Here is a 16,613-nt window from a genome sequence, read left to right as displayed (position 1 = left end):
TTTGAAATATTTCATTTTGAAAGAGTTTGCCTAATTCAAGGCATCTGCCACGGAACACAATCTGTGCTATGAATTAGGAGTTTCAGCATGACCAGCTACATCACAGAAGCCACAAGTACTGTCTTAGCACCACAGATCATGTGCATCCACGAATAACTAAGAAGTTGGATATTCAAAATTTGCTGGTATTTAGATTCAGGACAGATTCTCTAGGATGCTAAAACCTTAAGTCTTGGGAGATGCTTGGTGAAATTGATACAGAGCAGCTGTTAAGTGCTGACAAACACTATTTCAGAAGATCATATGCTGATGTTTACTCAGCTAGTTTTCTGCATAAGTCCCCTTCTCCATAGAGTATCTTAAAATGCACAGATTTCAATCCAATTCACTCTAAGTGAACAAACTTCTTGTCTCTCATAAAAATGAGGTAAAAGACTATTGTTCTCTCAGCTTTAATGCTAAGGCCCTATAAACTGTGTGCCTGCCTCCACAATATCCTTCATTTTATTTTGTAGAATCCAGGAAAATACATCAGTCTCAGGTAATGGTATTATTGAATATGAGAGACTCTGACTCATTGCAAAAGAGGTGGTTCACAATGGAGTAGCCATAATGCACAATGCAGGGCTGCCTTAATATAATTTACATCTTAATTAGCCTGTGCAATAACTTCTATACAGGTTTCTTAATCCTTCCACACTTCTCTACCACTCTTGTTAATTTTCCGTAGTAAACTTGCAAATTCTTTGACACTAATATCAAATGTATACCTGGAGAACCAACAAAGTGTGAAGACAAAATGTGCAATAAAAACCTACCTTGCAATCAACATGTGATCTTGAATATAGGCAAGAAATTGTGGATGATCTTTTCTTGCTATATACAGGCATTCCCCATGAAGACACAGGATCTTCAGACAATTCAGCATGTTAAAAAGAATGTCTGGTTCTTCAAACCTTGACATTTCCTGTGTAAACAGATGTTCCTCTCTCAACAAAATGACACCACTTCACCAACAATACAAACAAACTAAACTAACAAACAATCAGTGTTACCTGCAATATAGTGTATATGAGCTTCAAGGTAACTGGAAGTTGCTGATAACAAAACTTCCTTTCTGTGTCATTCTTTATTGCTGTTAAAAATGTAAGATACCAACAATATTAAAATTACTTTATTTATTAATTCAAAATGAAACCAAAGAATGTTAAGGTGATGAGAAATAAATTAATTCTAGGCAGTATAAATTAATCCTGCAGTCAGTAAAGTTAGCATAGCATGGAATGTGGCTTCTAATATTTTTGCTACTTTCTGTGTTCAAAAAGCCAAGACTTCTTTTAACACTTTTGGGAGACAGTCACACTTGCTATCAACTTATTCACAGCCTATTCACTTAATACGCTGAAAGAATTAAATGCATGATAAAAAAAATGTGACTGTGCACTGTTGGACTTGAAAGATTGCTTCAGAAACTTGTATATGAGCATAAGCATTTATTTTAAAGCCTTACTGCAATAGCCTTTTCAGCCTCTACCTACCAGCATTTTCTGTGGTCTCTGTGTGATTTCCTGGGTTTTCTCCATGCTTTGGTGCTGATTTGTCTTCCTCTTCTCCTTCAGTTCCTATAATAAACTCAGGTCTAGTATACAGAAGACTATCCTCGAGGTTATCTGTGGGCTCCTTTAAGAATATAATAAGTTAAATACATTTCTTGATGTTACCTACATATATGAGGCCATATCCTGCTGTCTAAGCTACATTTAGTGTGACAAAATAAGCTCAAATGAGGCAGACTTTGTTTAGTTCCACATACATTTGTACACTCAAATCACTTACATATCTAATATTTTGCCTCAGCAAAATCATACTGACAAAAAGAGTGTGTTTCAGACATTGATTTAACAGAAACTGTATATCCATATTGGAACTGAGGTGGATTCAATCAATGGGCCAATACTTAACCAAGTTTGTCACCCTTGCCTGGAAGGAGTAACAGACAGGGCAGGGTGTTTCCTGTACTACTGTGGAGTTACAGGCTTAGGGGCAGGACATACCTCAACCACCTTCACAGTGAAAATTGTAAACCCCAGGCTGGACACCCTCTGCCTGCGACAAGGAGCTCAGAATTAAAGGTTCCCATTGTGACATTTATGTTGTAAATTTCAGGGTGAATTCTGGAAGTGTCCTGGCACCCAAAAGACTGCGCTAATTCTCAGTTAAGATGAGAATCTGTACTGGAGTGGCATAAGATGATTTTTCTAGCACAAGTAATCGAACACCATGTGCAAAATATCTACTTCTAGCGTATACATCAAATGAAATTTTGAAAATATGACACATAAAAAGGCACCCCTCCACTGAAGAAAAAAAAAAACCTAATAAAAATCTGCTACTAACATGCCACAGCAAATGAGCACCAGACCAAATGGAATGATGCCTTCTTCTCAACTACCAGAAGGAGCAGTTATATATTAAGACATCCAGCTTAAAATAAACTCATCAGGCCACCACCACCACCACAGGAAATGCTCCAATTCTTCTGCAAAGCTACAGAGAACTTTCATGAAGACTCGTGACTGGAGAGTACGCATCTGGGTATGATAAAGTTGGATACTCAACCTGAAATAAATTCCCACAGTGCTCAGCATTTCAAACAGTCAAGCTCCAGCTAAGGCTTGCTCACTTGACAACTGATTCACTCAAAATCATTAATCATTTTGAAGTATCCACTCTTTGCTTTTAACAAAAGGTAAGGATTAACACTTCACATTTTATTTGAGACACAGTAGGATTGGAGTGATGCATTTCCGAAGTGAAATAGCACTTCAGTGTTCATGGGGGAAGAGTTCATGGTGGATGAGTATTGCCATCTTCCCTGGGTTCTTTGAATCCATTCAAACTTAGGAAATCTTACAGCTCAATGGCATTTTGCTTTAACCTCCTGAATCCTTCATGACAAAAGTCAGTGCAGCTTTGCTCCCTTGAGCACAATGGAATGAGAATAGTAAAGGAGTTTCAGCACACCAATAATGCAGACCCTTTCCTGCTCTACTTACCACAAGCCTGATTTCTTCCTTTGGAGCAAGCTGTTCGAGCAGCTCAAAACCCAGCTGGTAACACAGAATGCTGGACTGGCACAGACCACATTCAACTGCTTTTTCATCTTTCTGACAGGTGTGAGAACCACCCCAGGGTGCCTGAAACACATTGTTTATGATGGATATTATATCTTTTGAGATGCTGTTCTCTAAGCCCAAAGTGACACCATCATCCTGGAGTTCCATCTGAAAGAAAGTGAAAATAGTAAGGATTCATTATTCATTTAAAAGGCAGAAGTCCAAACTGTCTGCCTCTTCCCACATTTCTGCTAGTTTTATATTACAGTACTGGGAAGAATCTGAGATAAACTGTAACTCAGATTTTTAAGCTCCCACTGGCGTTGAGGCCCAAGTTCAAACAACTAGAGTAAACAGACAATTTCTAGCACAGAATCCATTAATTTTACCTGGAGACTGCCATCCAAAACATTTGTCCTTGGATTCACAATGTAGAAACTTAGCTATCCAAAAATTATGTATCTAACCTAAGCTTATCAACAAATCTCTGCCTCTAGGCTGTAAAAATAAACAAAACTCCAAAGAAAAGTTCCTTTCATTAGTGTCAGGTTAGTATCTAACCTGAATGTGGAGGTGTCTAAATTCTTTGAACATGAATCTATCATTTCTATAGACATAAAGACAGATGAAAGCTGTACTGGGATTTAAATGCCTTACACTTCATGCCAGGCCCTTAGCAGAAAGAGAATCAATACAGAAGAGCAAAAAGTGACTACAGAACTTCTGTGTTCCTTTCACATAGATGTATTTCTTCTGCAAGTACCTGCTTCAGGATTAGATCAAACATCAGAATGAAGCAATTAAGATTCATTTCCTCATCTTCACACTCAAAATCAATTGCTTTTCCACTAGGATGTCCAAAATTCTTGAAAGGGCTGTGAAAAGGACTACTACGTATTGGACTCCGAAATGGGCTCTGGAAGGGGCTTGGGAAAGGACTCAGCATGTTGTGCTGAACTCTGCGCCCAGGGTCAGAAGCAACGCTTACCTGAAAACATAAAAAAATCAACATGTCCAAATGACTGTCAGACATTTAAGCAATCTCATTCTATATGAAAATGCCAAAAATAGCAAGAACTCTGACAGGCTTGCCACTCCCTTCTGTAGCTTTTATGCAAAATATACAGGTGTCCCTTAAAACCATTGAACAACAAGATACAATGAAAGGACAGGAACCATATTCTGCTCAGATGTATACGTTCTCTTAAGCTAAGTGGTTGACATTCACGTTATTCCTGCTAAGGAAAATTTCAGCATCAAAAACCAAAGTGAAAATTGGTACAGGCAGTAAAGGAGCCATCAGGTTACAACAATCTGCTCTACAGTGCATGGACACTGACTTTTATAGCAGGAGGTTAATAAAGGAGCCCACCTCAAGAGAACTTTGTTAACTAAGGCTGTACCAAGGATACAGGTAGCTGGAAATGAACTAGACACAATGGCAATAAGCTATGTATGTCTGCACTGATTTATTCCCACACCACAGCAGGTCATCTAAAACACCCTGAGAGCTTCTAGACATTGCAGGGAGAGATACACTTAGATGACACACGAGGTCTGTTTTCAGGCCAGCTATGGTCTGAAAGACCAGACAACAAATTTGCCCATTTCTTCTGCTTAGTTTAGAAGTGATCATAGGCAAGGTGTGGCGGTGCTCTCTGCAGACCTACATCAGAAGACCAGCAGACCACATGTAAGGAATCATCAACTGCCTAGATGCTGTAGTTCCTTAAATCTAAAGAATAAAGTCTTTCAAGCAACCTTGTTCCTGACGTTAAGTCACATCAGACCAATATGCATAGCCCCTACGGATTTGCACGTTTTCTTCTAGACCATAAGCCTTTGACCTTTCTTCTAGACCATAAGACAAATTTAGATCAAATTCTGCATCTTTTGCATTTAGGACAAAAAACGCAGGGTAACAGAAATAAATTCTGCTCTCTCACCCTTTCAAAACATACCTGGGTTCACCACATTCATACCAGAATACAAAAGTTGTTCTGGATGACCAGCTGTCCATAACAATTTGTTCCTGATAGTTATTAATAGAAGATGCAAAGAATAAAAAGGGTTGGAAAAGATACCACAATCCTACCTGTAAAACCTTTACATTTTTATATGATAGAGTGATATTAACTGAAGTCATTCCAATGTTCTTTCATTTTCAAAATGTACAGTGTTTCCAATCAAATGTTGCCATATTGAAAGTTGATTTTTAATTTTTATGAGGACTCTATTAGGAAGACTGTTATAAGCAAAAAAAAAAAAAAAAAAGCCAGATAAATAACAGTTACCCTCCGAGCTGCAAGATTTCCTGCCAGTTCACTGACTCTTGATTTTCTTTGATTTGCTAATTCTTTTACAGAATTAACTCCATCAGAAAACATGCTGATTAGTAACTGAAGAGGGACAACAATGTCTAGTTCAGACAATACCTGAGGAAAGACAATAAATAAGAAAGCATGAGTTTCAAGTTGGATCACAAACACCAGCTACTTTATATGCATTTTTGCAACATAATCCTCAGTTCAGCAAGTTCCATGCATTGAATTTTGGGATTCAATGAGGTGATGTGCAAGCTTACAATTCTGTTAGAATCAGGGCAGAATAAAACAGGCGCTTTCAAAATAGCTGTTGGCATCCACTTTGTGCACCTTAAGATCAGTTTTATGCACAAACACACAGGAACATGAGGTTATTCCACAAAAATATTTCTGTAAAGCAGAAGTATTACCAACACTTTAATGAATAATTATTTATTTATTATTCATTACAACTGAATTCCTTTTTTTACTCCAGGAATCTGGTCAGAATAGTAGCCTACAGGTGTCAACATAGTGACAGGATTCTTAATTGCACATCACTTAAAGAACATTCACAATCTATTATGCCATCAACACTCAGATAAATAGAAGCTCATTTGTACTTGTCATTAAGTGTTATTAATTCAAGAAAAATCTAAAAAAATCATGCTTTACTTGAAAACTCTGTATACCTGAAAATTGAAATTACAGTCAGGTAAATTGGTCTTTGCAGAGGCTTAATTAAAATAACCCTCAGCAGAAAAGAAGCAATAATGAAAAGTATAGGTATTATTCTGAGGTGCTGTGGAAAATTTTATATCCTTTTTGAATTCATTGCCCTCAGCTGACATGATTATCCCTGTAGCTTTTAATATGAACATTGGGTGAATGCCAGCTTTGTGGGCAAATATAGCACAAAAAGGGCCAGAGCAGCAGAAACAGCTACTAGCTCTAGTGGGTACAGAGCTAGTCTAATCCAGCTCTTCATATGCAGGAACAACTACAGCTGTTTCTGGAGTCTGGAGTTAATTTTGGAATCTACAGACCAATTTCTGTGGAGATGAAAAAGCAATGCTGTAGAAAAGTCAGCCAACTGAATGGCCCTAACGACTCAACTGACAAAGGTTAAAGAAATTCCCTGGCTTCCATTTTTAAAGAATCACAAAATTGCTTAGGTTAGAAAAGATCCCCAAGATTACCAAGTTCAACCTTTGACTGACCCCCCCTTTGTCAACTAGGTTATTGCTCGTGATGGGTTATCAACACTCAGGATCTGTCTACAAACCATCCTCATATTGGAGCTAAGCAAAGGGCGGAAGGGGTGCATCCACTTTGGAAAAGCAGATTGTTTTTCAAAATTATCAGCTTTTTCAGCATGACTTGTCAAGCAAGGACACTTACATGCAGCCAGAGCAACGCCTGCTCTTGCACAGATGATGGATACCCTGTGAATCGACAGCTAATAAAGCCAAACATCTCCTCCAAGGAGAAAGGGAGAGGACAAAGCTCAGTGTCAAACATTTTGCTATAAAATAAAACAAAAATGTAGCATCACTGAGTTAGCATTGCATACACTGTGTGAGATAGAACAGAAAACTGGCAGAAAGCTCATCTTACTTGCAGCCTTACCTTCCATGGGAGCTGAGCTAGGCTGCTCATACCACCTGTCCTGACTATACAAGGCTATCTCTGAATTTGGTGATATACCTTAAGAATTGACATAACATATGTCCAGTTTCATTTGATAGCAATATCTTTCCCAACATCCAATGAAAAAATTGGAAAAATTCTCAACTCACTAGTCCATTATTCCATGTTTGCACTAAAAAAATTTTACACCAATATCTACAAATATGAACTTACAGTTTCAGAGCCCTGTCATCAGTCAAAAGGTAATGTGAAGTTTTACCGTCAGTCATAAACCACACATAAAATTATGACTCCATCACCATTCCTATTCTGGTGTCTTCTTTGCTCAATAGGGAAAGATACAAGCTAAACAAATACATCAAGGCCACTTCTACTAATCCCCACCATTTCTCATCAACTGGACAGGAGGAGAAAGACAGTCCTTCCAACATACTGCAGGAAGCACACTAAAAATGTGCCTTGGTCACACCAAAAAAGCATCCATGCAGCTGACTCTTGATACAAAGATACCAGGAGCAATAAAAGAAAGCTTTCCCAAAGCTTAAATCCTTTGTTCTAAACATAAGATATAAATCTTATATCCAGAACATTCATTCACAGCTCTCTATTGCCCACAGGTGTTTTAATTAGTTGTCACCATCTTACAATGCTAAAATCCTCAAAAAACATATGCAAAACCAGAATGATTCTAACATATGCCTACATACCTCAGCACTTCCCGAAACTCTTTCAGTTGGTTATCAGGCACTTCCGTCCTTATAGCTTCCAACCATTCTGGCATGATACACTCCCACACTGACTGGTTTATCACGTTGTATGGAATCAAGCAAAGGATTCGATTCAGCCCTTCTTTTAATTGGGTTACAGCACTACATGATTTGTCCCAGTATCCACCAACCTGTGGGTATTTCCAAAAATTATACTGATGAACAGGATTTCTAGTCCCTGTAACTTGCTCAGTATCACAAATTTGCTCAGTTGGGAAATTTATGGAGGTGATCACTAATACCTTTAAGGCAGAATTTAGAATTCAGCCATAGAGTTGCATTGGTTTTTCCTCTTTCATTTGTCTGACAGTACACAAAAGCATTGTCCAAGACTTAAAAGAAGTTTGCTCACTTCCAGGCCATGATTGAGTGTATTATTATTATTTGCAATTCTCAAAAAAGCACAGATTTACTTGGTGAAACTTGCATCAATTTTTTGCTCTGGGCAACTTGCTACAGTGCTGGGTCTTTATTTTGAAAAACTTGGGTCTGTACAAGGTGTTCTTTCATGGGTGCTTGTTTAGGGTTTTTTTGAAGAAAGGTTCTAAGTGTTGGAAGCAAAAAAATATGCTTCTAAGTACATAAGTAATTGGCATACAGAGATTAATTACTCTAACTGACCTCAGCTCACATCTGCTGTTCCTGACTAATGGCTCTAGAGATGCCTGCTGTTTTGGCAGCAATAACTGGTAATCTCGGCCAGAAAACTATTTTTCCTTCATTCATCACAGCCAATTTCACGGCTATTTGTCTTCATGTTCCAGTGAAGCCTTGCAAATCTGGCAAGTTTTTGGTCTAGTCTTACGTATTTCAGTAGGAGGTAACAAAACTCAAAAGAAGGGTTGGATCCAATTAAAAAATCTGTAAGAAATTACAGTATGAGGTTCAGTCCCTCCCTTGCCCCTTAACCTCAAAGCCATGGCCTCTTTTGTTCAGTTTCTAACACTCGAAGCATCCATCCACCTCTCAAATTGCCTCAGCTGACCTCCGACCTTCCCACAGCCAGGTGTACCTTACAGCAACAGTTCAGAGTAAAACACACATCTGTGCTGGTCTGCACATGACACACATTATGTCATGAAAAATCCATGGATGTACAGCTCATGTCTGATGATGTAATACATCACACGAGGTCTTTATAGCCCTTCCAAGTCTAGCCACTTAATTTTAGGAAACAAGCCCAACACGTCCTCTGGACATTTTACATGAGCAGCTCAGAAAAAGAGAGTCTTACAAAAACATGACTAAGTGGTGAGTTCTGCCTCACAATTAATGGACAGAAAGAATGACTTTTTCTAGAAGAGGTTGCATCAATGGTTGCATTTAGACACCCTGAATAACCCTCCAGGTAAATCTCTCTCTCTCCATCAGCAACAAGCAAACCATGTCAGACTGGGATCTTAATTGATCCTTTTAGCAAAGATAGGTTTGGGTACTTCAGCAGCATAATGAAAATGTGCAGCTATCAGAAATGTACAGTATGTTTCAATACCTATAATATTCTTCCAGCCTGCCTTCACATTAGTGTAAATAATGCCTACTTTCTAACACAGCAAAACTAAAAATGCTATGAAGAGGAAAAATTCCCAAACTCCACTGCTCCCTCTACCACTGAGATTTCTTTGTCTTGTCAGAGCTGGGAAAGAAAAGGTAATTTTACTTAAGACTTAATTTCTGTAGCAAATAAGGGAGCCTTCAGATAAATTGTCCTTACCCTGGCAAACTCCATTGGCTTAGGAAGGAGACACATAACCATGACATCAAACCGGACATCACAAACTGTCTTCAACCACTTAGTAACAAACTGGGGCTTCAGCTTTTCAACCAGGCTACCAACTTCATCATCCATCATGTAAGCTGTAGAGTGAAACCACTGGAACACCATGCTAACCAGCCTTGCTAAACTTTCTGTGGGTGTATTCTCACTGGGAGTGCAAAGGCTCACCTGGAAGAGAAGAAACACAAACCAACTTCCATTTCTAGAACTAAAGGTGGGAACTTCCTGTCTGCTATATTTTGCATATTCTCAGAGTTATGAGGATGCCGATTACATAGGAGACAAATGAGATGATCTGTTTTAAGTAAAGATTGGTACAGGACAATTGACAAAATATTTCATAACCAGAAAATAACAATAAAAGGTACAAAAACCCAGGCACTGCATTTTTTTGTTTACTTTCAACACTGAAAAAAATCAATAAAAAGTGCTTTGACAAATTCCTTGGTTTGAACTTTAAAATTACTTTTAATTTCAGAAGGTACTGTAATACCTAGTAAAATAAATTATATACATACACACACATATATAAAATATACCAGATAAAAAGACAAGTCAAATCAAGAACTTCAAAAATTCTGAAAGAAAATGCCCACCTAATGTAATAAGCGATCTTTACTTTACAAAAATATTCCAGTCTTGATTTTTTTTTTCTCATTTGGGGCATGAATATGAGTTTTACGTCCTCAGAAATTCCCACATAATGATTAACAGTCTTCTCCGCTTCTCCAAACTCTCTAAAATAATACCTGGACTGTAAAGCTGTCACAAATCTGAGACCAAGTTTCTACCCCAGTTCACAGGCCAGCACACTGCTAAGCCCTTAACTACCTGATGTTTGAGCTCTTGGTATCCTCTGGGGACAGGAGACAAAGTTTCAAGTCAGGCTGCTGCACTGAATGCAAAGAATGGATGGCAGGAGAATTGAGAAGCTCCTTGAACCTATCAGCTATTGGTTGCCAATTCCTAGTGAAAGCTGCACTCTCAGCACTTGGAAACCTGAAACCGGTGACCAGAGCCTCACGGCAAGTGAACAACAGAGAAATGTTCATGTCATATCTGGAGAAAGACATGACAGCTCTCCTTCCCAGAGAAACCAGAATCCATTTAACCAGTGTTTTTCCTCCATTATTTTTCTGGAGATGAGGCACCTATTAACCCTCCTGCCAATTCAAAGTACAGTCTTCTACTTTATTGCAGGTTGGCTCAGTTGAGCACTAGCTCAAAGGCATTATCAGCAGCCCTTTTAGTAGGAACTCTTGGCCCCATCCAGTTTCTGCACGAAAGATAGTCATTTTATAAAGGAAAACAGCAACCCAAGACTTCTCACAACCTGTGTGGTCATCTCTGTCAATACCCACTATAGAGAGATCAAGAGATTTTCCAAGAATAGAATGGACACAGTGAGTTCTTCCTCCCTACCACAGCCACGTACACTTTGAATGTCAGGGATGAGGCATATACAGTGAAACATAACCTGTTCCGTTTGCACCTCGATTCTACTTCTAGAAATACAGACCTTCAGTCTTCATAAAACATTATTTGATACAGAATAGATGCACATGGTGCAGTAAAAAAAAATTAATGTAATAGATGTCTTTAATTCTAGATCAACATTTAACAACAAAATCCACAAGACATCAGAATATAAAGTTTATTCACGTAGTCCCTTGAAACTGCAGAGCAGCTTTTTCAGCACTATGGAATTCCACACCTACCACCCTACCATCCAGAAATCATGTCTCTGTTTAGATAACAGATGAGGGGTCCTGCTATTTGCCCACCTTTCACTAGGTGACAGAATAGAGAGCCTAAGAAAGAGAATTCTCCTTAAGGAGAACTACAGAATGCAGTTTCTGAGGATGTATCAGGCTGCAGTGTGGCGTGCTGAGGAACTAGCCAGCAGCAGTCCTGCTGTTTTGGAATAATCTCTGGTAGCTGCTGTGGGGGTACAACTTTCCAGAAAGTGATGTTGAAATCAGGAAGGTGAAATTTTTAGGGGTCTGCCTTTTAAAGTTAAAATAATGTCACTCACCAGGGGGCACTTGTGAACAGAGGCTGATATAACAATCAATTAAAACACTGACAGTGAATAATTCTGTTATATACTTTGTAGCAGACTCAGCCAGTCAGCAGCTCCACCCAAACTAGTTATGAAATCTCCCAGTCTGACAGCTTCACAGGACAAATTTTTGCTTACAAATCAGAATAAGTCTCCAACTAAAGTCAAGAAGCGAGGGAAAAAAATAAAAATGAGCTCAGAGAGTAAAGGAGAGACAACGAAGAAGAGAGATAAAAGCAAGAACTTCTTACCAAGAACCATATTCCAAACTGGCTCAGGAGGCGTTGGTCATGCTTGTCATCATCTTTATTATCAAAGTCTGTGTTGTCCAGGGAGTGATGGGAAGAGGAGAGGCCCATCTGTCTCCTTTTGTTGAGTTCATGTTCCCTCTGCTCTGCATGAAACTCTGCTTCCTTCAGCAAGCTATAAAACAAGTTTGTGGTCAGTGAATGCACCTTTCCTGCAGTGGATACAGGTATCTAATCAAGAGTAACTAGATGTTAAGCCATATGATTTCACCACTTTCCTGAAACAAAACATCAAATCCTAGGATCCCAGGCTGACTTCCTCATCAGGCCAACACTCACACCTGAGCCATTCAGCAGCAGAAGTTCAGTGTCTACTCTCAAATTATCCTGATGAAACTAAAATCCACCTGCACAAGATCTGCAGGCATTATTTACATGAAAGGCCGATCCCGCTTCACGCATCGCTGGCTCGCAAGCTGCCGTGTTACCTGATCACAGCTTCCACGGTGCACACGAGCTCCTCTGCCCCGCACTCGCGGGTGTTGATGGGCGGAGGCGAGGTCTGGTACAGGTGTGTTTCTGCGGCCGCCCCCACCTCGCTGCTGTGGTGGTTGGAGTGGCACCTTTTGCAGTAGCGCACGGGCCTGTTGCCATGGCGGCCGCAGCAGCCCGCAGAGAAACACGTGACGACTGCTCTTCTGACGTGGGAGCTGCAGTTCTGGAAAATAAAAAATTCTGGTTTATCAGGCCACAGGTATCAGGCAGTGGAACCGACAACCGGGACGAGAGTCCGCACTAGGGAGCTGGCTCAAGTGTCGGCAATTTCCAAAATCACTCTGTGTAAGCACACTGTGTGCAACCTCCTGATGCCAAACATCACTGACCTTCCAGAAAGATAAGCTCAGGACTAAATGCTGAGCCTGGACTTAAATGTCGGAGCTGCTCCTCTTCTAAAACACCAACCTGACATTTAAGTCATCAACCTCAACCTCCTGACTTGGAGCAATCTCTAAATTTTATAGTAGTTCTCTTAACACCTGCTTATGCTTCAGAAGGTCTTTTTTAAGTTAGCAACAGGTAGATCCTTAGGAGTGCAAAAAATGGTGCCACACTTAATGCTATGTAAGGATCTGCCTTATCATAGCAAACTGTGCAAGCCTTTGAAATAAGCACCTGAAATTTCTGCCACCTAGTAATCCAGCCCAACAGAAAAGCTTTCTTTACCACATGAGAACCAGAGTATGTTATACTCTGTATTCCTTGCTATTAAAGTCCTATTAAAACACATCAGCCGGTATGTACTGCAAGCAGATTCTTTTTGTCAGCAATCTTTTTAGAGCCAAGCACTGAAGCTTTTCAGTCCATGTATTTTTAAAAATACACATTTTACAGTATGATTTTTGCCCAATTTAGGATTAATCCAAGACTTCAAGCAAATGAGGAGATATATAAACAGTTAGATTTAAAATTCATCTCTTGTTCTATCCTCTTCGTAAGCAGAGTTATAGAATACAGAGTTCAACTGCATAATTGGACTGCTTTACTAATTGCCACTTAAACTAAAACCTACAACTCAAATCAACATTGTCAGTTTTAACAAAAAGAAACCTGCTGCTGCTGAATCATTTACATCCACCAATAAATGCATTCATGGATAAATTGTGAAATTTTGGAATGGTACAAAGAAGAACACACTACACAGTAATGGAATGACATTACACACAACATCAAATCATGCCCCATCACACAAATGGCTGAATCTTACCTTCTTCTGACATATAGCAGAAATTTCAGCTGTAAGGGGAAGGCATACAAAACATGAACACAAAGTGATGATCTTTCTGCTTTACTACGGTAGCCATGGGAAAATGGACATCCTGCGAGGAAATCTCTGGGCTAAACTTGTGTTTCCAGATACCACTGAAAACCCTAAGCCTGTGTAAATTAGGACACTGTACACTTAAGCCTATGACTATTTCTGTTTGAAATGCAATAACAGCCTTGGTGCATTAAGGGTGGTGTGCTCTGCAACCCATCCACCTTTTGCTGGCGCTTCTGCCTCACACACAGACCTGTAAAAGTGCACCTTGTACACACACCTGTGGCTTGCTGTAGGAGACACAGCTCAGGTGGGCCTACACTGCTTATGAAAGCTCTTGGCATAAAAGAGTAGTGAATATGGATGAACAATGTAGAAGCAGCCACTGTGTCTGTGGCCCATAATTTCAGAGTGAAATGTTCGCAGATTCAACCTGTAAGCAGTAGCTATTTGATCTGTTGCCCTGGTAACATATGATTCAGTAAGTTTAAGTGGCTGATTAAAAAGAAGTGCTTCCCTTAAATAAATATAGCATTCTTAACCTGGATAACATTTCAACTAAAAGCAGACAGCAAAAAAAATCTCAACTGCTTAAGAATTTTCGGTTTGCAAAGCAAAGAGAGAGACAGTGTCTTCATTCTGGAAGGGTTTTTAGACAATATGTTAATTAGTCTGTCAACATGCTTTGTCTGCATTCTAGTAGATAACAAAATACCAGGTTTTCTCACCCTAGCTGAAGGACAATGATTGGATCAATGAGTGGACCACTGAAAAATATTTTATGTCCTTTTGTGATATCCTCTGCAGTCTCGTGTTGTAGATTTCTGGCAGCTTTTAGAGCTTTCAAATCAGAGCCAGGTTACTGAAAGAACTAGCCCCATTTTTTGGACAGCGCTGTGGGACACAAATACTTTTTAAAAACTTGGCTCCAATTGTGACTGCTTCAAGATTTGAAAATCTGTTCAGTTGTCTCTGATTCCTCACACATATAGAGTTGCACACTACTTCAGAAAGAGGATTACTCAGTTCTTCATAGTACTTTAAGGACATTAAGCAGCATTAAGTACAAACTACTTTGAAATTAAATAAATTTTAAAAAAAACACTATTCAACAGAACGCAGCAGTTCAAGTAATACAGTATAGAGAAATATCAGCATAGCTTTGTACAGTTACGATTAGTTTGTACCTACCCTTAAAAGACCTCTTACCTTGTGGCAGAAGAACATCAATCAACCATTCACTGTGATCCCTGTAAATATATATATATAATTAGCTTTCTTTTTATACATATATATGCATATGTATACACAGATTTATTTTTGCACAGAGGAAATTTAGATAAATCAATGTGGCAGGAAAGCCATTATTTTGAAGCTGCTTTTTTTCAAATCTAGTTTTATAAATTGCAGACTGGTTTATACTACATCTCTTTGTTGTGCCATTTTACTGTAAATTACTACTTTGATGATGCTGGTCACCATGTTCAAGGCTTTCAAAAATTACTTTTGAGATCTAAATTTATCAGATTAAAAGAGAGTGTGCTCTGAAAGTCTGACAGCTAAGAAATTATAGTGAAGAATAACAGATGAATGTAGGAAAGAAAACAAAGTACCAGTACTGTTTTCTGTGAATGTCCTTAGAAGCTATCCTACCAAATTCAATTACTTCTTCCTGCAGCTTTAATGCAGTGATGAATTAAAAACCTAAGATGAGATGCAATTGCTTTTCCCACAGCCAGTGTGATTTAAAGTTGTCTGACACTGAGGAAAAAAACACTCGAACTACCTGTAACCTTGTTCATTTGAAGTAATGACTGGCACTGATTTTAAGTATTAGTACATTTTGTATACTAATGCAAACCAAAGTAGTAATTTAAAGGTAAAAAAGACAACCAAAAATGAAAACAAAGTGAGGCTATTTTATTCCTTCCAAATACTGGCCAATCCTGGATCAATTTCTTTGATCTCTGCTGCTTCATGGTATATCTTACAGACTACTCTGAAATACATGTTACAAAACATTAGTGAAAGCTCTGTAAAAGAACTTTCACTGCAATGTTCTGTTTTAAATGACAACTAATGGATGAGGACAAAAAATGTTTCATAAGCAGGAGCTGGTTCATTAATGAGGTTTCCCTACCATAGTCAATGTATCCCACAGTATCTGTTCTTTCAGAGATCTCAAATTGAAATCTCTATTCAAGGTAGGTGCAAATGCTGATCATGTGGGGTAAGTATCTGTAATCCTTATTCATATTGAGTGGCAGCTTGCTCCATATATTTCAACAGGTTTACCTATATGAATTATATGCCAATCATACTGCAAAAAAGCTAAACTCCAGGGTTTTGAACTCTGGAGTCTGAAAATATTTATAATTTTCCAGTTCTTGGTTTACCTACCCTGCAATTCTTTGGCTGCATTCTTCACAAAGATATAGGGGAGGGGGCTTATCACCCAAAGCCACAGACAGGGATGGGTCAATGCACATCTGAAACATGGAGAACGAAAAGGATGAACATCTCTGTTCATTGAAGCTTGCTAAAAAAAGTTCAACATGTTAATGCTAGGACATAAAATATAACACAGCTTTGATATGTATTAAGAGCATTTAGTATTCTGAAAGAAAATACTCAGCATGTGATGTACAAGATCTCAAACTACTTCTAACAAAGATAGCGATGTGAGAGCCTGTAAAAAAATAGGACATATTTCAGTGCCAATATTATTGCTTTCTGAAAGACAAGTATGTTTTTTTATATACTCACATCACATATTCACTATACACTGCTACTTTTTTTTCCCCAAAGAGATAGCACTTAGAGGATCCATTGTTTAGGACAAGGTAATGGAAAGGTCTAGATTCTTCTCTC

At 38.7% G+C, this 16,613-nt stretch overlaps 1 protein-coding gene across 3 annotated transcripts in view; it reads right to left on the bottom strand.

Moving 5' to 3' along the window:
• UNC79 (unc-79 homolog, NALCN channel complex subunit) overlaps positions 1-16,613 on the bottom strand; it is a 105,931-nt gene that overhangs the window by 66,244 nt on the left and 23,074 nt on the right. For all 3 annotated transcript variants that reach the window (XM_058848083.1, XM_058848091.1, XM_058848101.1), the window contains 14 exons: positions 16,143-16,231; positions 14,952-14,992; positions 13,689-13,717; positions 12,412-12,641; positions 11,927-12,098; positions 9,551-9,781; positions 7,777-7,967; positions 6,821-6,944; positions 5,411-5,551; positions 3,880-4,104; positions 3,057-3,284; positions 1,539-1,680; positions 1,056-1,135; positions 819-967 (listed from right to left, as the gene is read on the bottom strand). In XM_058848083.1, coding sequence (XP_058704066.1) covers positions 819-967; positions 1,056-1,135; positions 1,539-1,680; positions 3,057-3,284; positions 3,880-4,104; positions 5,411-5,551; positions 6,821-6,944; positions 7,777-7,967; positions 9,551-9,781; positions 11,927-12,098; positions 12,412-12,641; positions 13,689-13,717; positions 14,952-14,992; positions 16,143-16,231 — 2,072 coding nt within the window. The remainder of the gene's footprint in view (positions 1-818; positions 968-1,055; positions 1,136-1,538; positions 1,681-3,056; positions 3,285-3,879; positions 4,105-5,410; positions 5,552-6,820; positions 6,945-7,776; positions 7,968-9,550; positions 9,782-11,926; positions 12,099-12,411; positions 12,642-13,688; positions 13,718-14,951; positions 14,993-16,142; positions 16,232-16,613) is intronic.

This window comes from Poecile atricapillus, chromosome 1 (assembly GCF_030490865.1).
Source record: "Poecile atricapillus isolate bPoeAtr1 chromosome 1, bPoeAtr1.hap1, whole genome shotgun sequence".
Taxonomy (NCBI): Eukaryota; Metazoa; Chordata; class Aves; order Passeriformes; family Paridae; genus Poecile; species Poecile atricapillus.
Note: the sequence above shows the minus strand (reverse complement) of the source record. Positions and strands in the feature narration are given on the sequence as shown.